This window comes from Carettochelys insculpta, chromosome 5, assembly GCF_033958435.1.
Source record: "Carettochelys insculpta isolate YL-2023 chromosome 5, ASM3395843v1, whole genome shotgun sequence".
NCBI classification, from domain to species: Eukaryota; Metazoa; Chordata; order Testudines; family Carettochelyidae; genus Carettochelys; species Carettochelys insculpta.
The window spans coordinates 105,683,374-105,705,366 of NC_134141.1; the positions used below are offsets into that span (position 1 = coordinate 105,683,374).

A 21,993-nucleotide genomic window follows, 5' to 3' on the forward strand; every position below is an offset into this window, starting at 1 on the left:
CCATCCAGCATTCAAGAGGTCTGGTTTAGAGGTTTTAAATTATAGCTGTTGCAACTTTAGCAGATTCCAGTGTGGCATGTGAGGTAGAAAAGGTCTAGTTAAGAGCTCTGCAACCCAATGGGCTGCTGGGCACTGTTCATGGGTACTGTAAAAGCAAAGATGAAGTGGTATGCCTCTTTGTCTCATATAGCTTGAAGCTTCTCCAATCTTACTTCTTACACTTCTAGTGAAAGAAAAAGATCAGGTGTGGATTCTGGTGTGAAATGACAGTGCTCATGAAGTAAAAAGTCTCAGAATTTTTATCATTTTTAGAGGACAAAGAATAGAGAAAAATACTTATTCCACAAACTACCTGCACTTCAGAATTGTCTATTTAATAGAACAAATTGTTGAATGAATGCTGGGAATTGGGAAAAAGGAAGGAAAGTTACCAGAATAGTACTATCCAAATAGAAGTGTGAGGAAAGACCCATGAAGAGAAAGAAATGGATAAAAAAGTAAAGGAATAATAGAAAAACATTGTATAATTAGAAATGGATACCAGTGTTGCACATCTTGAACTAAGGATATTAGTATTCATATTACATCAACCCTGTGTGAATACAAATGCCCAAAGCTCCAGAACTAGATGAACTGAAACATTTGCCATTTACTTACAGTAACCCGTTGGTGTAATTCTGCCTTTGTCTCCTCATCTTCCCACAGATCATCAGCAATGGAGTTGTAATCAGCTTGCCACTGAGATACAAATTCCTGTTTATGGTCTGGACGCTTTAGGTAATCCTTAAAATGGTTTCTGTGAACAGTGTGTCAAAAGAGTTATAATGCTAAAAGATACATGGTGTGCTAGAGAAATAATATTAAATGTGAATTCTAAAGCAATAAACTACTATTACTCACCTAGTATCTGCTAAGTAGTGAATCACAGAATACCGTTCTTGTCTTAGAAATCTAAGTATAGTTTTGATGGTATTTTCATATGTTTTTTCCACCATTTCCCAGTAAGGTACTAAAATTTCAGGTATTTTCTGTTCATTATAAAAAACACACAAATCCTTATTTCATATACTTTCTACAGCCTTTCCAAATATACATTCAGTAAGGAAAGAGTAGGAAAGAGGTTATCTGGCTATCAGATTAACAAAAATTTGTTTTTACTTTAGATTTTATTTAGTTTTTATTTTTTTAGCTTTAGTTTTTATTTTAGTTACAAAAACCCTGACTAAAAATAATGTAACCTAGATATATTTTTCATAATATTTAAATGTTACCATCTTGTCAAACATGCTATTGTTTATTGTCTTTCTGAGAAATTATGCATAAACTTCTAATATGGTATATCAAATATTTTCAATAATGTACACTGAGTTGCAGAACATTTTTAAAAATGGTAATTGCTCTTCATCTCTTTAGCTATTTATATTTATAATTCACATTACAATCTTTCCTGAATTCCTTCTGTACTGGAAATATCTTTAAAAATTAATTCATTTGTAATGGACAAAAAGTTTATGTAGAACTGTGTTTAAAAAAAAAAAAGAAAGAGAGAGAGAGAGAGAGAGAAAAAATATAGTTAAATAACAGTTCCCTAAGGTTGAACTGCTGCACCTTGGGAAGTGATTTATCTACATATATCCATTCATCTGATCCTGGTTTAATTGGTGGCAGTCCTACAGGGGTGAGAGAAGGTAGATCTTCAGGTGTAGCTTGTGAAGGTTTTTTCCCTGGTGATTTTCCTCGAGCAGAGCCTTAAATATGAATACACAATTAGTATTCTCAAATATATTTTACACAAGAATAAATACATGGACCTAGATACCTAAGTCGCTTGGTTGCCTTCACACAAACTTTGCAGGTGTTTGAATGTGTCATTTCAGAACCAACATATACCTGAAGTCAGTGGTTTTATAGTTATATATATATATATATTTCTATTTAGCTTTTATTTTGACTTGCCAAAAAAAAAAGTTTCCTAAAGTGTCTACTGAGTAAAAAATAAAGAGATAATGAAACAAGGTATAGGTTGCACCTCCAAAAACTGGCATTCTCTGGCCCAGCAACATCTCTCATCCAGCAGGACCAGGGATGTTCCTGGACCAGAGAGCTGGGGCAGGAGAGCACCCAAGCTGTCTCCTGGCAGCCCTGCAGGGGGCAGCAGATCCAGGTCTTGATGCAGCACCCCTCAGCAGCCCAGGGCGGGAGCAGGGCTGGGGTGCCAGCATCCCCCAGCAGCTCTGCATGGAGCCGGGCTCGATGTGCCAGCATCCCCTGGCAGCCCTGCACAGAGCCAGGGTCAGGGAGCTGGCAGTCCGGCATGAAACTGGGGTCAGGGAACTGGCATCCCCCAGCATGGAGCTGGGGAACTGTCATCCTGTGGTGTGGAGCCAGGGAGCCAACATCCCCTGACAGCCCTGCACTGAGCCAAAGAGCCCTCTGCAGCAGGCCAGCAGGGGGAAGCCAGGGACCGGGGGCATTCACCTTCCCTAGTCTGGCAAAATCCCTCATCTGGGACCACTGAGGTCCCAAGGATTCCAGACAAGGAAGGTACAACCTGAACTTGGCAGTTAACAAAAAGCAGATGGTATTGTTATAATTATGATATCCTAGTATAGGTACTGTGATTTCAAGGTATCTATCCCCATGTAATTACTGCTGAATGAGACGGAACACTGTAAATATTTTGTTCCTACGCAGCCAGTTTTGGAAGAGATGGAGTTAGACCGAAATAATTCCAAGAACTAATAATTCTTTGATGTAGCCCCATGACTTTGAAGGAAGATTCTGTTTTAAATTCAATCAAACCTGCTTGTTAGGGTTATTCCCAAAGTGGTTCATTTGATATATACTCTGCTCCTAAATTTACATGTACTACAAAGTACAGAGTAAAGCACAGGTGACAGCACTGCTACAGGGGATACTCAGCACATATTTTTCACTGTTGGGCCATGTCTATACTAGCAATTTCTTTCAGAAAATCAGGCTCTTTTTCAAAAGAACACATGGAGTGTCCAAACACAAAGGCCGTTTCTACACATGCCACTCCAAAAGTGGCATGCTAATAAATGGCCCAAAATATGCTAATGAGGTGCAGATGTAAATTAACAGCCCCTCATTAGCATAAGGTCACATGATTTGGAGTCCAGAAGAAGCTCTTCCGGACTCCAAAACAGCATGTAGAAGCATTGCCCCTGGAGGATCTTCCGGAAGGAAGTCCTCCTTCCAGAAGCTCCTTCATCCCGAAAATTTTCAGAGAAAGTGGTATTTGTACAAACAGACAAAATGTGTTCCCTCTTCTGTTCCCAGATCAGGAGAGAGCCTCCTTCTGAAAGCTTCTTTCAAAAAAAAAAAAAAAGCATGTGTAGATGCTCCGTGGGCCCTTTTTTTGAAAGAGCAGTCCTCATACAGCCACATTTTTTCAGTCCCTGGCCCGTTCTTTTGAAAGAGCGGGGGCTGTGTGGACACTCTCTATTGAAAGAGTGGATAGATATTTAGATCTGCGTTTTTGTGTGTAGATGCGCTCTTTCGAAAGAGATCTTCTGGAAGATCATCTTTTGAAAGATTGTTGTAGTGTAGACATGGTCTTGAAAAATGACAGAGGAAGAGACAACAGAAGGGGCAACAAGAAGGTATGGGCAAGATTAAAAGGGGTAAGAAGAAGATGATGGTGAAAAACCCATGGAAAGAAACAGGTGAGTTTGAATCCAAACTCATGCACTGCGGGAAAATGAAGAAGCGTGGAAGAAGCAGAAAGTGAGTGTTACAGGGACTTGGGGGCGGGGGCGGGGGGAGGCCAAGGCAGATAATGGAAGATAAAGTCAGTGAAGAAAAGACGGGAATCACAAAATATCATTCAAGATGGGAGACAGAAAAAAAATCTAGTGGTCTGCAGTAAAAGAAGCATAAAATTATTTAAGGATACCATCCATAGAATTGAAAGTATGAAAGATTTGCAATTCCTGCCTGAACTCTACCTCAATACTGTTTTTGTAAGGAGGATCCAGCCATACAATTTTGCTCTGGGAGCAGTCAGACAGGAATGTAAGATATGGTAAAATAGTTTTGGCTTAATTAATAGAGAACTGAATGGGCCATATTGGTCCCAATCATTTTATTTATATTCTTAGTGAAGACATATCTCAGTTTACTGCCTCACAGCTGTGACAAATCTATAGCATAACTAGTATTCCCCAAAGCAACGGTTCTTTTTAAAACAGGTGACTTAGTGTTACAGAAAGCAAATGGCCAAAAGAGTCCTGAAAGGACATCTGTACTAAACATTTTGAGACTCTCTCTATGTTTCTCTGCAACATGTCCCCGTCAGTGTCCTAAAGCTCCTCTCAGTGCTCTGTCACTTAACTGCCCTACTCTTACAGACATGATTTGCTCACATCATCCTTCTGGTCTATGAAAACAGGACTGTATTCCTTCTGGAGTGCATCAAAGCAAACCCTAAAATGCATCTCGCTGACTGACCATAAAGGATTATTGCCCCACAGAGTCTTAGTATTCTACAGCACCTTCAGAGTCCAAATATGAAATCCTTGCTCCACTTAAATCAATGGGAGCTTTGCTATTGACTTCAGTGGGGTCAAGCTTGCACACCAAAGCTCTCACACATAAATGCAGAACACAAAGCAACTATATGTTTCCTGGAAACATGTTATCCAGTTATTTTAATTTGGTGACTTTTGTAAGAATTTGTCATGAAGTGGCTGAATCTTCCTTTTGTTGGCATACTGCACCAAACTGTCCCCTGTCCTGTGTGTCTTGCAAGCTAATTAACAGTCATCAAAATTACTTTTAAGAAGAAGAGTGGAAGATAAGTAAGAAATACATATCCCTCGCATTAATTACCAAACAGTAAAAAAAAGCAAGTGTTCTTCACCTGATTTATTTGCTGCTTCTTTTCCCTTGAGTGTTTCATCTTTCTTTCCTTTTTTGTCTTTAAAGGATTCCGAGTTTTGGGGTTGCTCTAATGAAGTTTTTTAAAAAACATACACACAAAGACATACAACAGAGACACCTTTAAGATGTGGAGTTACCAGCATTTCTAAAGTGTTAGCATTACAGAACTATTCACATATTAGTGTGCTGAAATTGAGGACTTGGTCTTTCTGGTATACACATTGCACTTCCCAGATGGTGAGGATACCAGCTCTGAGGTTAAACACAGGAAGGAAAGGCTTAAATTAATATTCAGTTACCTTAAGTTAGTAAATTATACCTTCTGGGCAGATTCTTTTGAACATTTTAGAAGTATCTCAAAGTACCTGTGAGAAGATGTGAAACTGACTCTCATAACTGGAAAAGGTAGATGGGATATTCAGAGGTTTGGGACAGTTATTTGATAGGAAACAGCTCTAGTTAATCTTTTTTAATTAGAGTGAAAATATTTATTATTTCCCAGGATCTGTTCCAAACAGCTAAGAAAGAGCTCTGTGTTTGCTAAGGCTGACAAACCTTTAGGTGATTTGGATTTTGCAGGCACAGGCTCCTTGTCTTGAGAAGGAGATTCAGTTTCTGTATTTTTATCTGATGGAACAGTCAGTGTTTCAGCTTGTGGCAATAGGGTGGAAACTTCTTGAATTTTCTCAGCTTCCATTTTTTCCAGTTCTTTTCCTTCAAAATAATTTCAATAAACACATGTAATCTGATAAAAGAATCACTATAGTCATATCATTAATTTTAAACCAAAAATCTTGAAGATTATTCACTATTATGTCTTACAAAATATCTGTGCAAACAACAAATGTATATTTATGCTTATGTATTTATATGGATTAGCATTAAAAGAAATATATTTAAAATGAGTGCATCAATTTCCATCTGTACGACCTATATGTTTACAGAGACTTGTTGAAAAGACCTCCTTAAAAATTAAACATACCTTGACAATTTTAATCATGGTTTTAACAGTTTAAAATGAGAGCAAATTCAGTTATGGTATTCCAAATTTATACCGCTATCAGGCTATGTCTACACTAGCCCCAAACTTCGAAATGGCCACGCAAATGGCCATTTCGAAGTTTACTAATGAAGCACTGAAATGCATATTCAGCGCTTCATTAGCATGCGGGCGGCCGCAGCACAGCTCGTCCCGACAGGGCTCCTTTTCAAAAAGGACCCCGCCTACTTTGAAGCCCCTTATTCCCTTATTCCCGGAATAAGGGGACTTCAAAGCAGGCGGGGTCCTTTCGAAAAGGAGCCCCATTGGGACGAGCCACGCGGCAGCGAGGCGCGTCAATTTCGAAGTGCCGAGGCCACCTGCATGCTAATGAAGCGCTGAATATGCATTTTAGCACTTCATTAGTAAACTTCGAAATGGCCATTTGCGTGGCCATTTCGAAGTTTGGGGCTAGTGTAGACATGGCCTCAGAGAGGTAGCTGAGTTAAGTCTATCTTCAAAAACAACATGAAGTTCTGTGGCACCTTATAGACTAACATATTTTGGAGCATAAGCTTTTGTGGGCAAAGACCCACTTTGTCAGATACATGAGTGGGTGGGTGGGTGTTCAGAGGAGGATTTAAAGAGGGAGTCTCAGTCAAGGGGAGGGCCAGAGTTGACAAGTTCTTTTCAGTCATGGAAGATGTGGCCCATTACCAGTAGCTAATGTGGAGCTGTGAATGTCAAGAGCGGAGTTTCTTACCTCCACATTAGCTGCTGATAATGGGCCACATCCTCCATGACTGAATAGACCTTGTCAACTCTGGCCCTCCCCTTGACTGAGACTCCCTCTTTAAATCCTCCTCTGAACCCCCTCCCCCAACTCCTCCACTCATGCATCTGACAAAGCGGGTTTTTGCCCACAAAATCTTATGCTCCAAAATATGTTAGTCTATAAGGTGCCACAAGACTTCTTGTTGTTTTCAAATTTATACCTGTGTCTCTAGGAACAGAATTTGGCCCAGGCCTACATAACTCATATGTATATCACAGAATCATAAAATAATAGAACTGTAAGGGACCTCAAAAGATTATCAAGTCCAATCTCCTGCCCTCACAGCAGTACAAGGCACCATCTAGATAATGCCTAACAGATACTTATCTAACCTGCTCTTAAATATCTTCAGTAAAGATTCCACTACCTTCCTATGCAGTTTATTCCAGTGTTTAATCATCCTGATATTAGGAAGTTTTTCCTTTTGTCCGATCTAAGCCTCCCTTGTCCCAACACACAAACACCCATACACGCATGTGCACCCACACGCACTCACTCCAGTTGAACAACTCTCAAAATTTCCACTTTGGTGCCTTTGTGAGTGTGATCCAAAGCAAAGTTTTGCCATTTCTGTAAAGCCACACCTACACGAGTCATTATTTTCTACACACGTCGCGTGCTCTCTTGTAACGGAAATTGAAGGAACGCACTCCAGCTTTCGAAATCGCTCTTCCAAACATGAAATAGGAAAAGCCCACCCTTTCGAAAGCCGCTTTCAAAAGAACAGCGTGGACGCTCCACGATCTGCACTTTTGAAAGCGTGGGGTCTGCCATGGTGCTGATCAGCTGGGTGGTGGACCTGTGCTACCCAGCGCCTGCAGGGTTCTATGGTCTATGTGTACAGCAGCCCTTAAAGCTGCACAGACCGAGAAACCCTGTTGCAGGAAGCTGAGAGTGTGCAGACAGCAGCCTCCACAAGTGCTGCCCCTGTGAGACCCCCAGCAGCTCCCTATGCATGATGGTCAGCAATCAGCTAGGCCAGGAGCCCCAGGGCCTCCTCTCTGAGGGTGCCCAGGGCTAGCAGGGGTCTACCTGGGTGGGAAAAGCGAGCCCCTCCTGGACAGAGCATGAGCTCTGGGACCTGCTGGGCCCTTGGCAGGAGGAGATCCTGAGTAAGATGGGCATGAAGCAGTGGAACGCAGGCACTTTCACTCAGCTGGCTGAGGGCCTGAGCACCTGTGGCCACTCTTCCCGCACTCCTGATCAAGTGCACAGCAAGGTCAAGGAGTTGTGGCAGGGATATGCCCAGGCTCGGGGTTCAGCCAGCCAGTCGGAGGCCACCCCCACCTCGTGCCCATTTTACCAGGAGCTCCAGATCCTCCTAGCCCAAGGGACGCCATCTCTCTGCCCGCTGTCCTTGACACTTCGGCCAAGAAGCCCCAGACCGGGGATGCCAATGAGCTGGGACCGTCAGCCAGCCCCATGACACCAGGGCCAGAACCAGAGCCAGCTACAGCAGCAGAGTGATCCAGAGAGGAGGGGGACCTCATAACAGACCTCCCCTCCTGCACCTCCAGCTGTGCATCAGCCAGCCGGGCATCTCCCAACCTCAGTGGTGAACCATCAGGTACATACCTAACAGGGCACACACCCCAGATCACAGGACAGGGGCTCCATGCTCACCAGAGGGCCACCCACACCCTCAGCAGACCCTGGCCGGCCACAGCCCAGCCAGGATGTGGCTCTCAGGACAGCATTATGGCTGCCAGTGGCCTTCAGCACCTGCTGTCATGGATAGTGCTGCAGCCCACTCCAGGGGGGGCAGGGGGTGGGCAGGGCCAGCTTGCACAAGGGGGCTGTCCCAAGCGGGAGGGGGATCCCCATCACCACCGTGGGCCTCCAGGGCTGCCCTGCCATCAGACAGGACACAGGAGACAGGGACCTGCAGCACACAGGGGAAATGGGGGGCATGGGTCACTGGGCATGGGTCGGGACTCATGGCTGTCCCTCTCTTCCCTCCAGTTCCTGCAGCTGCACTATCCGAGGGCCAGGAGAACCTCACACCCTCTGTTGTGTTGGACTGTCCCCTGAAGGCGAGGGACCAAGACCAGGCAGTACCACCACTGGCACCAGGGTGTCCACATCACCACCTCTGTCCAATGGCAGGCAGAGGTGGCAGACTGGCGCCTCCATCTGGAGGAGGGCAAGACCACCTGGCAGCGGGCAGCTTGGGGAGAGCTCATGGTGACCCTCCAGGACATGGTGGGCAAATTCCAGGAGCTGCAGGCCCAGATGCCCCTTCCTGCCATCCCTCCTGCCGCCCGTCCCACCATGTCCCCACCTGTCAGCCCCCATGGAGAGGCCCCTGCTGGGGCCAATTGCCCAGGTGGGCTGGACCCCCGGCCCTACCACCCCATCCTCCCTGCCCCTCCCAGCACTGCTTGGGGTGGGGGGGTTGCAGGTCCCAGGGCTGGCATGGTTTAAGGTCCTCCACCCCTGCCCAACATAAAGGCTTCCCATGCAGGCCACCCATGTCCCCCTCCTCCAGTAAATAGTTTGCCCTCTCCCACCTGTAAATAATTCACCCCCCCACCCTGTAAATATTTGTGTGGTTGTTATGTTCTGCATATATCACAAAAAAAACAAGTTTCCATTGTGTACAGTAAAACCATTTTATTTTGCCCATATCCCCAAGTGCCATGTGCTCATTGGGAGGACAGTGTGCAGGAGGTGGGGGGCAGTGTTCAGGAGGTGATGATGGAGGGTACACGGAGTGGAGGGGAGCGCATAGTGGACCCAATTGGGGTGGCTGGGGTGGCGGTCACTGGGCCCCTGTGCGAAGTATTCATGCAGGGCATCCCTGATGTGGACCCTGTTGTGGTGGGCCTGGCAGCTAGGGGTAGTGGCCGACTGTGGGTAGCCTATGCCAGACTCCACCACCCACCCTTTCATAAAGGCCTCCCCCTTGCTCTCTACAATGTTATGCAGAGTGCAGCAGGCAACCATGACCTGGGGGACATTGAGGATGCCCACCTCCAGGTGGGCCAGGAGACAGCACCACTGGCCCTTCAAACACCTGAAAGTGCGCTCCACCACATTGTGGGCATGGTTTAGCTGCACGTTGAAGTGCTCCTGCTGAGGGTTCGGTGACCCATATATGGCTGTATGAGCCAGGGCTGGAGGGGATAGACAGCATCGGCCACCAGGCCCAGGGGCACCATGGTGTCCCCAAGCAGGATCTCCCTCTGGGTGATGCATGTCCCTGCCTCCAGCTGGTGGCACAGCCCTGATTTTCAGAAGACCGACACATTGGTGTAGCCAGTCCCACCCACGTATATGTCCTGGAACCAGCCCCTGCTGTCAACCATGGCCTGCAGCACCAGAGAGTGGTACCCTTTTCTGTTGAAGTATTGTCCTCCACTGTGCTCCAGGGCTTGGATTGGGATATGGGTCCTGTTGAGGTCCCTGAATCAATTCTGGAACCTGAGAGCTGTGAAGCCTGTGATGGGCACATCCAGCTCCCCAACGCAGATCACCCTCTGGAGGAGCATCGTGTTCAGCACACATACCACCTGCATGGGAGGGGGGACATACGCACCCATGAGGGAATGCAGGATGTGCCAGCCTCCCCCAGTCCCCGCCTTGGGCCCTGCCCTCCCCCACCTCCCAGTCCCCCATGGGCCCCCTTTCCTGGGCTCCCCACTCCCACTGGTGGGTATGTGGCTTTCTTACCTTCATCATGACAGCCCCAACTGTGGCCTTGCCCACACCAAATAGGTAGGCCACGGAGCGGTAGTTGTCTGGAGTGGCCAGCTTCCAGACAGCTATCAGGACCCTCTTATGGACGTGGAGGGCGTGCCGCATCCAGGTGTCCTGGTGTCTCAGGACAGGGGCCAGCGACTGGCACAGCTACAGGAAGGACTGCTGTCACATCCAAAAATTCCAGAGTCACTGGTCATCATCCCACTCCTCCATGACAAGGTGCTCCCACAACTTCAAGTTGGTGGGGTAGCTCCAGAGTCAGCGGAGCACATGGGAGGGGGGACGTCAGAGGAGCTGTGGGGCTGGGGTGTCCACAGCTGTGCCGGGGAGGCACCCCAACAGGAGATACAGGGCGGCTGCCACAGCACAGGATGCATTCCTTGAACATGAGCACTACACTGGTATGGTCCTCGTCATAATCTGATGTTTCATAGGTTTGGATGGCAAAGGGAGTTTGGCAGTCAACTGAGACTGAATGGGTGACCACTCCACTGACAGCAGCCAGCAGGGTCTGCAGCTGGTGCTGCTGGTCTTCCATGGTTCTCCCTGTGGGCACTGTATCTGTGGGGACTGCAGCAGCTCCACAGGCTGCGTGCTGTGCAGGGTAAGGGTGTTGGGGAGCGACCCTCTAAAGGAGCACCTGGCTGTGGCCCCGCAAGGGCTGGTCCACCATAGCTGCGTCTACACGTGCACGCTACTTCGAAGTAGCGGTACCAACTTCGAAATAGCGCCCGTCGCGTCTACACGCGTCGGGCGCTATTTCGAAGTTAACTTCGACGTTAGGCGGCGAGACGTCGAAGTTGCTAACCTCATGAGGAGATAGGAATAGCGCCCTACTTCGACGTTCAACGTCGAAGTAGGGACCGTGTAGACGATCCGCGTCCCGCAACGTCAAAATTGCTGGGTCCTCCATGGCGGCCATCAGCTGGGGGGTTGAGAGATGCTCTCTCTCCAGCCCCTGCGGGGCTCTATGGTCACCGTGGGCAGCAGCCCTTGCCCAGGGCTTCTGGCTGCTTCTGCAGCAGCTGGGGATCTATGCTGCAGGCACAGGGTCTGCAACCAGTTGTCAGCTCTGTGTATCTTGTGTTGTTTAGTGCAACTGTGTCTGGGAGGGGCCCTTTAAGGGAGCGGCTGGCTGTTGAGTCCGCCCTGTGACCCTGTCTGCAGCTGTGCCTGGCATCCCTATTTCGATGTGTGCTGCTTTGACGTGTAGATGTTCCCTCGCTGCGCCTATTTCGATGTTGGGCTGAGCAACGTCGAAGTTGAACATCGACGTTGCCGGCCCTGGAGGACGTGTAGACGTTATTCATCGAAATAGACTATTTCGATGTCGCACATGTAGACGTAGCCCATGTGACCTCATCCACAGTGTTTCCTGACCTTTTTTTTCGAAAGAGAGTGTGGGACAGTGTAGACTCTCTCTTTCAAAAGAGTGGATGGCCCCTTTCAAAAGGGCGGATAGCCCTTTTGAAGGCACAAATTGACAGCACCAGCCCTGGGTCGGGTGCAGATGCTACCTTTCAAAAGGGCATCTTTTGATTCATTGCTTTCGAAAGGTGCCCGTTCGAAAACTCACTCCAGTGCAGACGTAGCAAAAGTGAAAACAGCTTTCCATAGGCAAATTCCCCCCTAATGGGGGAAATTTGTTTGCTTCTACAGTATAATACTCATCTTTTATCAATAAAACATATAGCTAGAAAATATTTTTGTCTATAAAAAGAATTAGGACTAAGAATGAAAAATGTGTCAGTTTTCCACAAACTTACAAAAAATTAGATTTTTCAGTGGCAGTGATCTGATTTTTACACAGCTCTCTTCGGAATTATAAAGGTCTAACCATGTATTTTAATATTTAAGTTGCCTTATTCAAAAACTTACTTTTATTCTGTTTTTTAGCAATTTCTTCCAGTAAGAGTTCCTTTATCCTTTTACAAAGAAGGTTCTTTTCTGTCTCGCCATTGACTTTCACTAGAATATTTTGCTGCACTGAAAACCATTTCTCTAGTTTTGGCCAGTTGTCTATAAAGCCCGCAATTCTGTGAAACCATATCAACATATAATTTTAAAATCCAAATGTTAAAACAAATTATAACAATAAAATCTTATTTCTGACCCAACAAATATATTTAGTAGCATAGTGTCCAATCTAAAATTATTATCAATCCTGCAGATATTCTGGGTGCTCTAACCTAAATCTAATTCTAATCCAAAAGATATTCTGGATGTACAATTATCAGTGCAGAGCAGGCCAAAAGTGAAACCAATCTTATGTTACATCACCATTTAAAAATAGTAATTAATAATATATTGATATGAACTAATTATGACTGGAGAAATGCATGTTGTCCCTTTAAACTTGCACATTATACAAAATTAAATATTTAGTGCAAGTGATTTTAAAAGAAAAAATAGTTACTCACCTTCGTAACTGATGTTCTTCAAGATGTGTTGCTCATATCTGTTCAAGTTAAGTGTGCACGTGCCATGTACATAGCTGCTGGAAAGTTTTACCCCTAGCTCCCACATGTTGGGTCAGCTCTGGAGCCCCCTGGAGTGGGGCCAGTTCAGCACTCTCTATATGATCCTTCTGACCCCACAACCCCTCAGTGGGGAAGGGGCGGGTATCGAATAGAGATGAGCAACACATCTCAAAGGACAATAGATACAAAAGTGAATAACCATTTTTTTCTTCTTAGTGTGCTGGCTCATAACTATTCAAGTTATGTGATTCACAAGCCTTACCCAGGAGGAGGGGCAGAGTCAATGCATGACTGACTCAAGCACAGTGGCCCCAAAGGCCATGTCACAGCAGGACTGCTGCACAATAGTGTAGTGCATTGTGACAATATGCACCGAAGAACATGTTATGGCACAGCAGATTTCCTGGAGAGGAACATGAGTCAGGAATGCAGTTGAAGAGGCCTGAGCCTGTGCAGAATGCTCCTTAATAGGTGGCAGAGTAATCTTAGCAAGGTCATAACATGTATGTACGCAGGATGTAATCTTGGAAGAAATACACGGTGATGAAACTGGTAGCCCCTTTATACAATCAGTAATTGCCACAAAGAGCTGGAAGAATTTGTGGAAGGACTTAGGCCTGTTGATGTACAAGGCCAGCACCCACCTTATATCTAGAGAGTGTAGAAGTGTGGCCCAGGGTAGGGGGGTGGGGGCCTTCCGGAAGGAAGTCCTTCTGGAGGCCCCTTCTTCCCGAAAATTTTTGGGAAGAAGGGGCCTCTGGAAGAAGGACTTCCTTCCGGAAGCCCCCCCCAGCAGCCGTGCTTCTACACGGTGTTTTGGAGTCCAGAAGAACGGTCTTCCGGACTCCAAATCATGTGACGTTATCCTAATGAGGTGTGGGGAATTTGCATCTGTGCCTCATTAGCATACTTCACTCCCTGTATTAGCATGCCACTTCCAAAGGAAGTGGCCTGTGTAAAAATGGCCTATATGGAAAACAGCATATAGGTACTCGAACATGAGGGCCTGGAGCTCAGATACCCTTCTGGCAGAGGTGATAGCCACCAAGAAGGCTACCTTCCAGGAGAGGTAAAGGAGTGAACACAAGGCCAAGGGTTCAAAGAGGGGACACAAGAGCACATGGAGGACCAAGTTAAGGTCCCAAGCTGGAACCAGATCTGAGGTCCCTGAAGGAACAAAACTGCAGGCATTTGCAGTTGTTCCAGCTTGCAAAGTGATGCAGCTGGAGAAAGACCCACTTTTGGAAAAATGAGTAGAGCACATGTGCATGAAGCACCCACTAGTGAGTGAAGAACCAGTGACTGAGACAGTGTGCCAAATAATTTATATTTACAATTGGAGATACATATATTGCCTTGGACTGAAGGGACCTTAGGAGGCCATCTAGTCTAGTCCCCTGCCTTCTTAGCAGAACCAAGCACCATCCCTGACATCTACTTGCCCCCAATCCCTAACTGGGCTCCTAAAGGCTTGAACTTACAACCCTAGGTTTAGCAGGCCAACATGCAAACCACTGAGCTATCCCTCCCTCCTGAATTCTGGACCCTGGTAGATATGATGCCCCAGGTGGATGAAGCTGGCTATGCACAGCTCCCACAAGCACAGAGCTTCTTTGCAGATCGAGGAGGAACACGTACCCCCTTGACAGTTGATGTAATAATACATGGTCGTCGTGTTGTCCATCAGGACAGCAGCATAGCAGCCCTGGAGGCAGGGCAGAAAAGTGAGACAGAAGAGGTGAACTGCCTGAAGCTAGTACAAACTGATGTGGAGAAACAGTTCCTCCACAGACCATGTCATCCAAGTGATGAACTTCCATAGATGTGCCCCAGCCCAAAGCAATTCTGTATGTTACTAGAGACATGGTAGGGCATGGGGCATGAAAGGGGACACCAATCAGCACTTTCTAGGTATCTAGCCACCTGCAAAGTGAGGATAGTCAGGATAAGTGAGGACTTTCTTGGATTGAGCATGAGCCCCAACCTGTCCAAAATGTCTCTGGTGAAAGCAACCTGGGCCTCCACCTGGCGGAATGAATGGATCCCAGGAGCCAATCAACCAAGCAGGGGTAAACCTGAACACCACAGTGCCGAAGGAGGGCTGCCACCACTGCCATACATTTGCTAAACACCCTGGAGATCATGGAGATCCCAAAGGGTAGGGCCATAAATTGAAGGGGCAAGTGACCCTTTGGAAATCAAAGGTAGCATCAATAGGAAGGGTAGCTTGCAATGCAAAAATAAGCATCCTTCAAATTGAGGGCAGCTAACCAGTCTCCCAGATCCAGGAAAGGAATGATGGTGCCCAGGGAAACCATGCAGAACTTGTAGATGATAATCTTTTTGAGCTCCCAGAGCTCTAGGATAGGATGGAGGCCCCCTTTTAACTGCAAACCTAGGAAATAAGGGGAGTTGAACTCCCTGCCACTGTACTGAGAGGTGGACCTCTTCCATGACCTCCAGGGCCAGGAGTGATGCTGGCATTTCAACATAGGGCACACCATCAAAATTATTGGTTAGGCCCTGGGAAAGGCTTAGAATGACACTGGTGTGCCCTGGACTGAGGGGGAGGAGGCTTGCACTGGGAAGCATGAGGTTTCCACTGAGCGCAATCAAAACAGCCCCTAGGCTGGAAGGACTACGAGGAGGGTTGCAGCTTGAAGGGCTTTCACTGCATCACCTGCGTATGCATTCCTAAAGACTTCTACAGCAAACAGCTCAACCTTGTCAAAGGGTAGGTCCTGAATGCTTTTTTGGATCTCAGGGAGGAAGCCGGAAGGCTGAAGCCAGGCAGCTGACACATTGCAACACCTAAAGGGAGGACCCTGAAAGTGGGATCCCCGATGTCCAGCAAGGTTTGGAGGCACATACGGGATACTTCTTTACTATCCTGATTGAGGACAGCGATTTTCTTCCTGAGATTCCTGGGGCAGCAAGTCCTTGAATTTAAAGAGGGAAGCCCATGAGTTATAGTTATAACAACTGAGGATGAAAAGTTAGTTCACCACCCTCAAAAGCAGATCTCCAGTGGAGTAAACTTTTCTATCAAAAAAGTCTGGACATTTAGCATCCCTAGATTTGGGGATCAGACCCTGGTGGCCATGTCTCTCCTTCTAATTAACAGCATCCACTACCAGGGAAAAAGGGGGAGGGGGAGCAAACAGGTGTTCATACCCCTTGACAGGGACAACGATTTAAGCTCCTCTCCTTGAGTGGTTCGTAGGATGGAAACAGGAGTCTGCCACATCATTTTAGAGGACAAAATGGTTTTATTAAGGGGCAGGACCACACGCAAAGTACTCTCTGGAACCAAAATTTCAACTATTGGATCATCAGACTCAGAAATCTCTTCTATAGGGACAGTGAGACCAGTGGGCAGGAGATGGAGGAGGTCCTCAAGGGCCCAGAAGTCCACAGGGAAAGGGCCCGAAACAGAGGCATTCCCCACCACCTCCTTCATCAGTGGAAGAACTAGAGGAGGCCAATGAAAGTGCTGATTCAGCCAAGTCCCCAGATTGCAAGGGAGGTGAAATGTGAGGAACCAGAAGGGGGACACAAGACAGGGTTAGGGTCAGTTGGAGGAAGATGTATGGTGGATGAAGGCACGCGAGTCACTGAGGATCAAGGCTTGGAAGGGGGCATGACACTCTGCACTTGGTGGTACACTCTGAGCATACAGAATTGCCACTGGGGTAGCCATTGAGGAGCTCCTGCATACCTCGGAAAGCAAAGGTCCGCTGGAATTGAGAGGACTGAAGCTTTATGTAGAGAAGAAGGAGGCCGAACAAGAAAGCCATGGAAGTGTCAAGCCAGCAGGTGCTGTGGGAGGAGGGCAATGATATGCCAAACTCAGTGGAGACCCTGAGCACTGATGAGATTAGTGAGGGGATTGGGACCTGTAAGGGGAGCTGTGCCAATGTCGAAAATGATACCAGCATGGAGAGCAGGACAGGCACATTGAACAGAATCAGTATTGAGACTGCTGCCAACAGCAAGACCAGCATGCCAAATGGACCAGCATGCCAAGCAAGACCGACACCGAGAGCAGGACCAGCATGTTGAGTGGAACACATATGGAAATCTGGACCCAGAGTCTGAGTGGAACCAGTGTGGAGATCAGGACCAACAAGCCAAGTGTGGCCAGTGCTAAGAACTGCCCTCACATACCGAAGAATGGGTCAAAAAAGTCCATCATGGAGACTGGTGAGCCATACAGATGAATGCGAACAAGAATGGCATGAGGATTATCAGTGCCCTGCAATGATGCAATGCTGGCCCTTGGTGCAGTGGGCAGAGCAGATCAAAGATCTGGATGCTGAGCTGGAGCCGCCCACCACAGAAGCCCTCGGGAGTGGCTGTGTGTGGAAGAGGATGGGGAATGGTTCTGCAAGTGCTACTGATGCTGCGAGTCAGACTGGCAGCACTGAGAGTGGCCAGATCAGGACTCTAAGGCTACATCTACACGACAAGATAAATTCAAATTTATTAAAATCGATTTTATAATGCCGTTTTTTCTAAATTTGATTTTGAGTATCTTCACTTCCCACAGGCTCCCAACAAATTTGACACATTGCTTCTACTCTGAAATCGCCGAATATCGACTGTTGCAGCAGTAAATTGTGGGAACCTATCCCACAGTTCCCTCAGCCCCGCATTCTGAGCCAGGAGCAGCAGTGCTGTCAGTTTCCCGGGTCCAACAGCTTGGGGGCCTAGGAAACTGACAGTGCAGCAGTCCTGGTCAATTTCCCAGCTCCCGCTAGTATAGTAAATCCTCCATTTAATGGACTAATAGATCTGTCCGTTCTTCCACATAGTCCCTTAAATGTGAGGGTTTTCCTCCCCCTCCCCACAGGCTCCCCCAACCCCAGTCCCACTCCAAATTCCCCCCAAAAAAACAACCTCCTGAACCCCCCACCCAAAAAAACCCACCCAAAATTACTCCCCCCTCCAAATAAAAAGCTGTCTCCAAAAAAACCCATACTCCTGCTACTCACTGGCTTCAGTGAAAAAGATGCTGGAGCCTGCTGGCTAGGGGCACGTGGTCAGAAATGGCCAAGGGCGCTTGCGGGGTGGGGGCCTGCCCATGGGCACCTGGCCCTGCAATGGCCCTGTGAGGCTCGAGTTGCCCAATGGTGGGGTGCTTGGCCCCATGCGCAGCTCGAGCTGCCTGGCCATGGCATGCCTGGCCCTGCACTGGCTCAAGGCACACAACGGCGGTGGGGTGCCTGGCCCCCGCCACAGGAGTGCAGCAACCTGGTCAGTTTCCCAGCTCCCGCTAGTAGCAGGGAGCTGGGAGCCAGGTGAAGCATGCACAGCTTTGTGGGATAGATAGGGGACACCTGTAGCCTTTAATGAAACTTCTGGATTCAAGCTTGATGCTATACCTGTCAGGTAACTGTGATTTTGTAATCTTGAGATTAGTGCTAAATCAAGCAAATGGTATTTTCAGTGAAGACAGCCAACTGGTAACATCATGCTAACTGCATTAAATTTGAATTTATCTTGTAGTGTAGGCACAGCCTAAGTGGTCATATTATGGAGCAGGAATATGTGGGCCTATTAGGGCATGCTTGCCCTAGGAGAAGTGCCAAGGGGCAGAGGCCTCAGTCTGTGCCAGGGACTGCAGCATTTCAATAAGATCCTGTGCCACCTGATAAGTATCTGGCATGGGAGAGAGGCTGACTGGCACCAGTTCTCCTTTTGGGAAGCTCAGAAAAATCAGGCTTGGTGCATGGGATGCATAAGCATCGGCGGTTTGGGCCTGCAGGCTATCAGGATGCATGGGTGTTACCTGTGCAGAAGCTGTCTTTAACAACACCAATGGCTTGGACCTTGGAGTTGCACTGGACAGGAGGCTTCAGGGATTACTGGTGCTGAGAGGAATCTTTGTCCAGTGCAAGGCCTGGAGTTGAAGATAGCACACAGTGCATCAAAAAAACCCAGTGTGGGCTAGTGACAGGGCCTCTTGCCCCATGCCTCTTCCAAGGGGTTGCACCCCATAATGGGCTTCCACTGTTAGGATTCTTACATGGCCTACTCACCCCCTCAGTCAGGGTCAATGGCTTAGCCCCTTAATTTTGGGCCCAGCAGCCCAGTCACTCAGAGTAAGGTATCAGCAGCCTAATCTCACACAGTCTTGCTCCTCAGGCTGCCGCTCTGGGTACTGCTCCTGGGCTAGGACAGGATCTCCCTCCCAACTACAGGCTAGCCCAGACTGCCTGCTTCTATGGCCTTTATACTAGGACTACAGCTGGAGCATGCCCAGCAGGGTCAAAAGGGAGAGGCCTGTTCTACCCAATAAGCCTGGTCCCCACCCCTCTGGTCAGTGCAGGCTTGGTACACTCCGTCACAAGGCTCCTATCTCAGAGGCTGGAGTGTGGATTCCACATGGAGCTGGTAAAGCTGAAAATCACATTCCTTATAGGTGCGAGGCTTAAAAGCCTTGCAAATGTGACACGTGTCAACCTGGAGAGCTTCCCTCAGAACGAAGACAGGAGTTGTGGGGGTCACTCATTGGCATGGACTTCAGGCAGGAACTGCACTGCTTGAAGCCCTGGGCTTTTTAATGTACCAATTCCCAGAGGGGAAACAGGGACAAAAGGGAAACCATTCCCTACCCACTGACTTTTAAAACTAAATACTAACTATTAACAACTAAAAGAGATCTATTTACAACTATTTACACAACAAAGATAGTATTGGAGGAGTAGCTGTGTTAGTCTGGATCTGTAACAGCAACGAAGGGTCCTGTGGCACCTTATAGATAACAGAAAAGTTTTGAGCAAGAGCTTTCATGAGCACAGACTCACTTCATCAGATACTGGTCTTGGAAATCTGCAGGGCCAGGTATAAATAAGCCAGAGCAAGGGTGGGGATAACAAGGTTAGCTCAATCAGCAAGGGTAAGGCTTACTACCAGCAGTTGATCTGGAGGTGTGAACACCAAGGGAGGGGAAGCTGCTTCTGTATTTAGCCAGCCATTCGCAAACTTTGTTTAAGCCTGAGCTGAGGGCATCAAATTTGCAGATGAATTGTAGCTCAGAAATTTCTCTTTGGAGTCTGGTCCTGAAATTTCTTTGCTGTAGGATAGCTACTTTTAAGTCTGCTACTGTGTAAAAGAATAAACGCACACAAATCAGATATCAGAAATGGTAATATCCAAAAACCCATAGGAGAGCACTTCAATCTCCCAGGCCACACAGTAGCAGACTTAAAAGTAGCTATTCTACAGCAAAGAAATTTCAGGATCTGACTCCAAAGAGAAATTTCTGAGCTACAATTCATCTGCAAATTTGATGCCCTCAGCTCAGGCTTAAACAAAGACTGCGAATGGCTGGCTAAATACAGAAGCAGCTTCCCCTCCCTTGGTGTTCACACCTCCAGATCAGCTGCTGGTAGTAAGCATCACCCTTGCTGACTGAGCTAACCTTGTTATCCCCACCCTTGCTCTGGCTTATTTATACCTGGCCCTGCAGATTTCCAAGACCAGCATCTGATGAAGTGAGTCTGTGCTCACGAAAGCTCATGCTCAAAACTTTTCTGTTAGTCTATAAGGTGCCACAGGACCCTTCGTTGCTGCTACAACAAAGATAGGGACTCCTGGCACAGCAACAAAGCATTCAGCCACAGTTCCAACAGCAGTCACTGGTGAAAAAAGGGGACTGAGGGTCATATATAAAGTGCCATGTTGGTGCTACTCCAGGAGGCTCCACAACCAATCCACCAAGTAGCAACTAGGGTAAAACTTTCCAGCAGCCATAAACACATTGTGAACACACATAACTTGAACAGATATGAGCAAGCTTTCAATTAATAATGTAGAACACTATCTGGGTATATAAAAATAAAAGAGTAAGACAAAAGAAAGCCCAGTTTTGGAAATATAATGCTCTCAGCCAAACTTTGACACTACACATTTATGTATCACATAATATAAATGCCTGCTTTCATCTGAATTTAAGTCTTTAAAAGATTTTTTTCAATTATTATGTTTGGGAACCATTTACAGTATACCAATAAATGCGGATACTTCCTTACGCCCAACTTCAGGTAATTTCTTAAGAGCATTCTTAACTTTAAGCACATGAATGGCTCATTAAAAGTCAAGTGTACACTGACTACTCTGTACTTGAAGTTAATGACATATTTTAGTACTCTGCTGAAGCAGCACTTTACTGTATTAAATATAACAAACCTATGTTGTATCTGGTCCCTGACAAAATTAATCTTCTCTCTTTCTTCGATTTCAAAATCTGAAACTTGATCGCTGTCTTCCAGTGGAATCTGAGATGAACTTGATTTATCTGTGGAGTAGAAAATACCAGACTATTGAAACAAGTTCTACATAGACTTGTTCTACCTTCCTATTTAAACAAGTTTGTCATAATGAACCACTGGCTACTTCACTCCCTTATTTTTAAAACTGGCTCCATACATTCTACTTAAAGGAGATGGTAATACAATTATTTATTTATCTTCAGGTTCGCAGGCATTTGCTGTTAAATTCTCAAAGTGCTTTAGCACCATGATCCCTTTAAATTATTGAGAATTGCAAATCTAAAATTCTAAGGCCTTCTCCTCACTACATTGTTATTTCTAGTTATAACTCAGGTTTTATCTTTAATCCACCTTCTTACATAATCAATAAGAAAAAAATCTACAATGGTTTGAAAATACCTGCACGAACGATAAAGTTACTTCAGAAGATCTAATGAATACACATTATTGTGAGACTGTACTAAATTTTGAGATAACTTCTGTAACTGGCATGTGATTACTGCATCATATATATTTAGCTATATACTGTAGCAGGAGTACACAATGTGAAGAGAGAAGCCAAAAGGAGCCTGAAAAATATTAAAGTACAGTATATAGCTTCCCTCTGGTGATGATCATGAACCTAAACATACAGTTCCTATCCATCAATCATCATCATCATGCTGGAAGACGATAACTGAATTTTTAAGAGTTTCTGGTATTTGTGATGAAAATTACGTACGTTTATATGTGATGTACAATTGAGCCTACAGATTCCTAGCACATAATCAGTCTGATCCTTGGTGTTGCAAAGGTAGGGCACCCATGAAATACATT

At 46.4% G+C, this 21,993-nt stretch overlaps 2 protein-coding genes across 2 annotated transcripts in view; both read right to left on the minus strand.

Moving 5' to 3' along the window:
• LOC142013814 (sperm flagellar protein 2-like) overlaps nucleotides 1-1,691 on the minus strand; it is a 113,703-nt gene extending 112,012 nt beyond the window's left edge. The window contains exons 1-3 of the mRNA XM_074995671.1: nucleotides 1,609-1,691; nucleotides 901-1,028; nucleotides 658-796 (exon numbers count right to left, since the gene is read on the minus strand). Of these exons, the coding sequence (XP_074851772.1) occupies nucleotides 658-796; nucleotides 901-995 (234 nt within the window). The 5' untranslated portion in view covers nucleotides 996-1,028; nucleotides 1,609-1,691. The remainder of the gene's footprint in view (nucleotides 1-657; nucleotides 797-900; nucleotides 1,029-1,608) is intronic.
• The window catches only part of LOC142013943 (sperm flagellar protein 2-like), a 39,215-nt gene continuing 18,294 nt past the window's right edge, over nucleotides 1,073-21,993 (minus strand). The window contains exons 7-12 of the mRNA XM_074995964.1: nucleotides 21,095-21,203; nucleotides 12,300-12,457; nucleotides 5,461-5,619; nucleotides 4,886-4,972; nucleotides 1,609-1,748; nucleotides 1,073-1,129 (exon numbers count right to left, since the gene is read on the minus strand). Coding sequence (XP_074852065.1) covers nucleotides 1,073-1,129; nucleotides 1,609-1,748; nucleotides 4,886-4,972; nucleotides 5,461-5,619; nucleotides 12,300-12,457; nucleotides 21,095-21,203 — 710 coding nt within the window. The remainder of the gene's footprint in view (nucleotides 1,130-1,608; nucleotides 1,749-4,885; nucleotides 4,973-5,460; nucleotides 5,620-12,299; nucleotides 12,458-21,094; nucleotides 21,204-21,993) is intronic.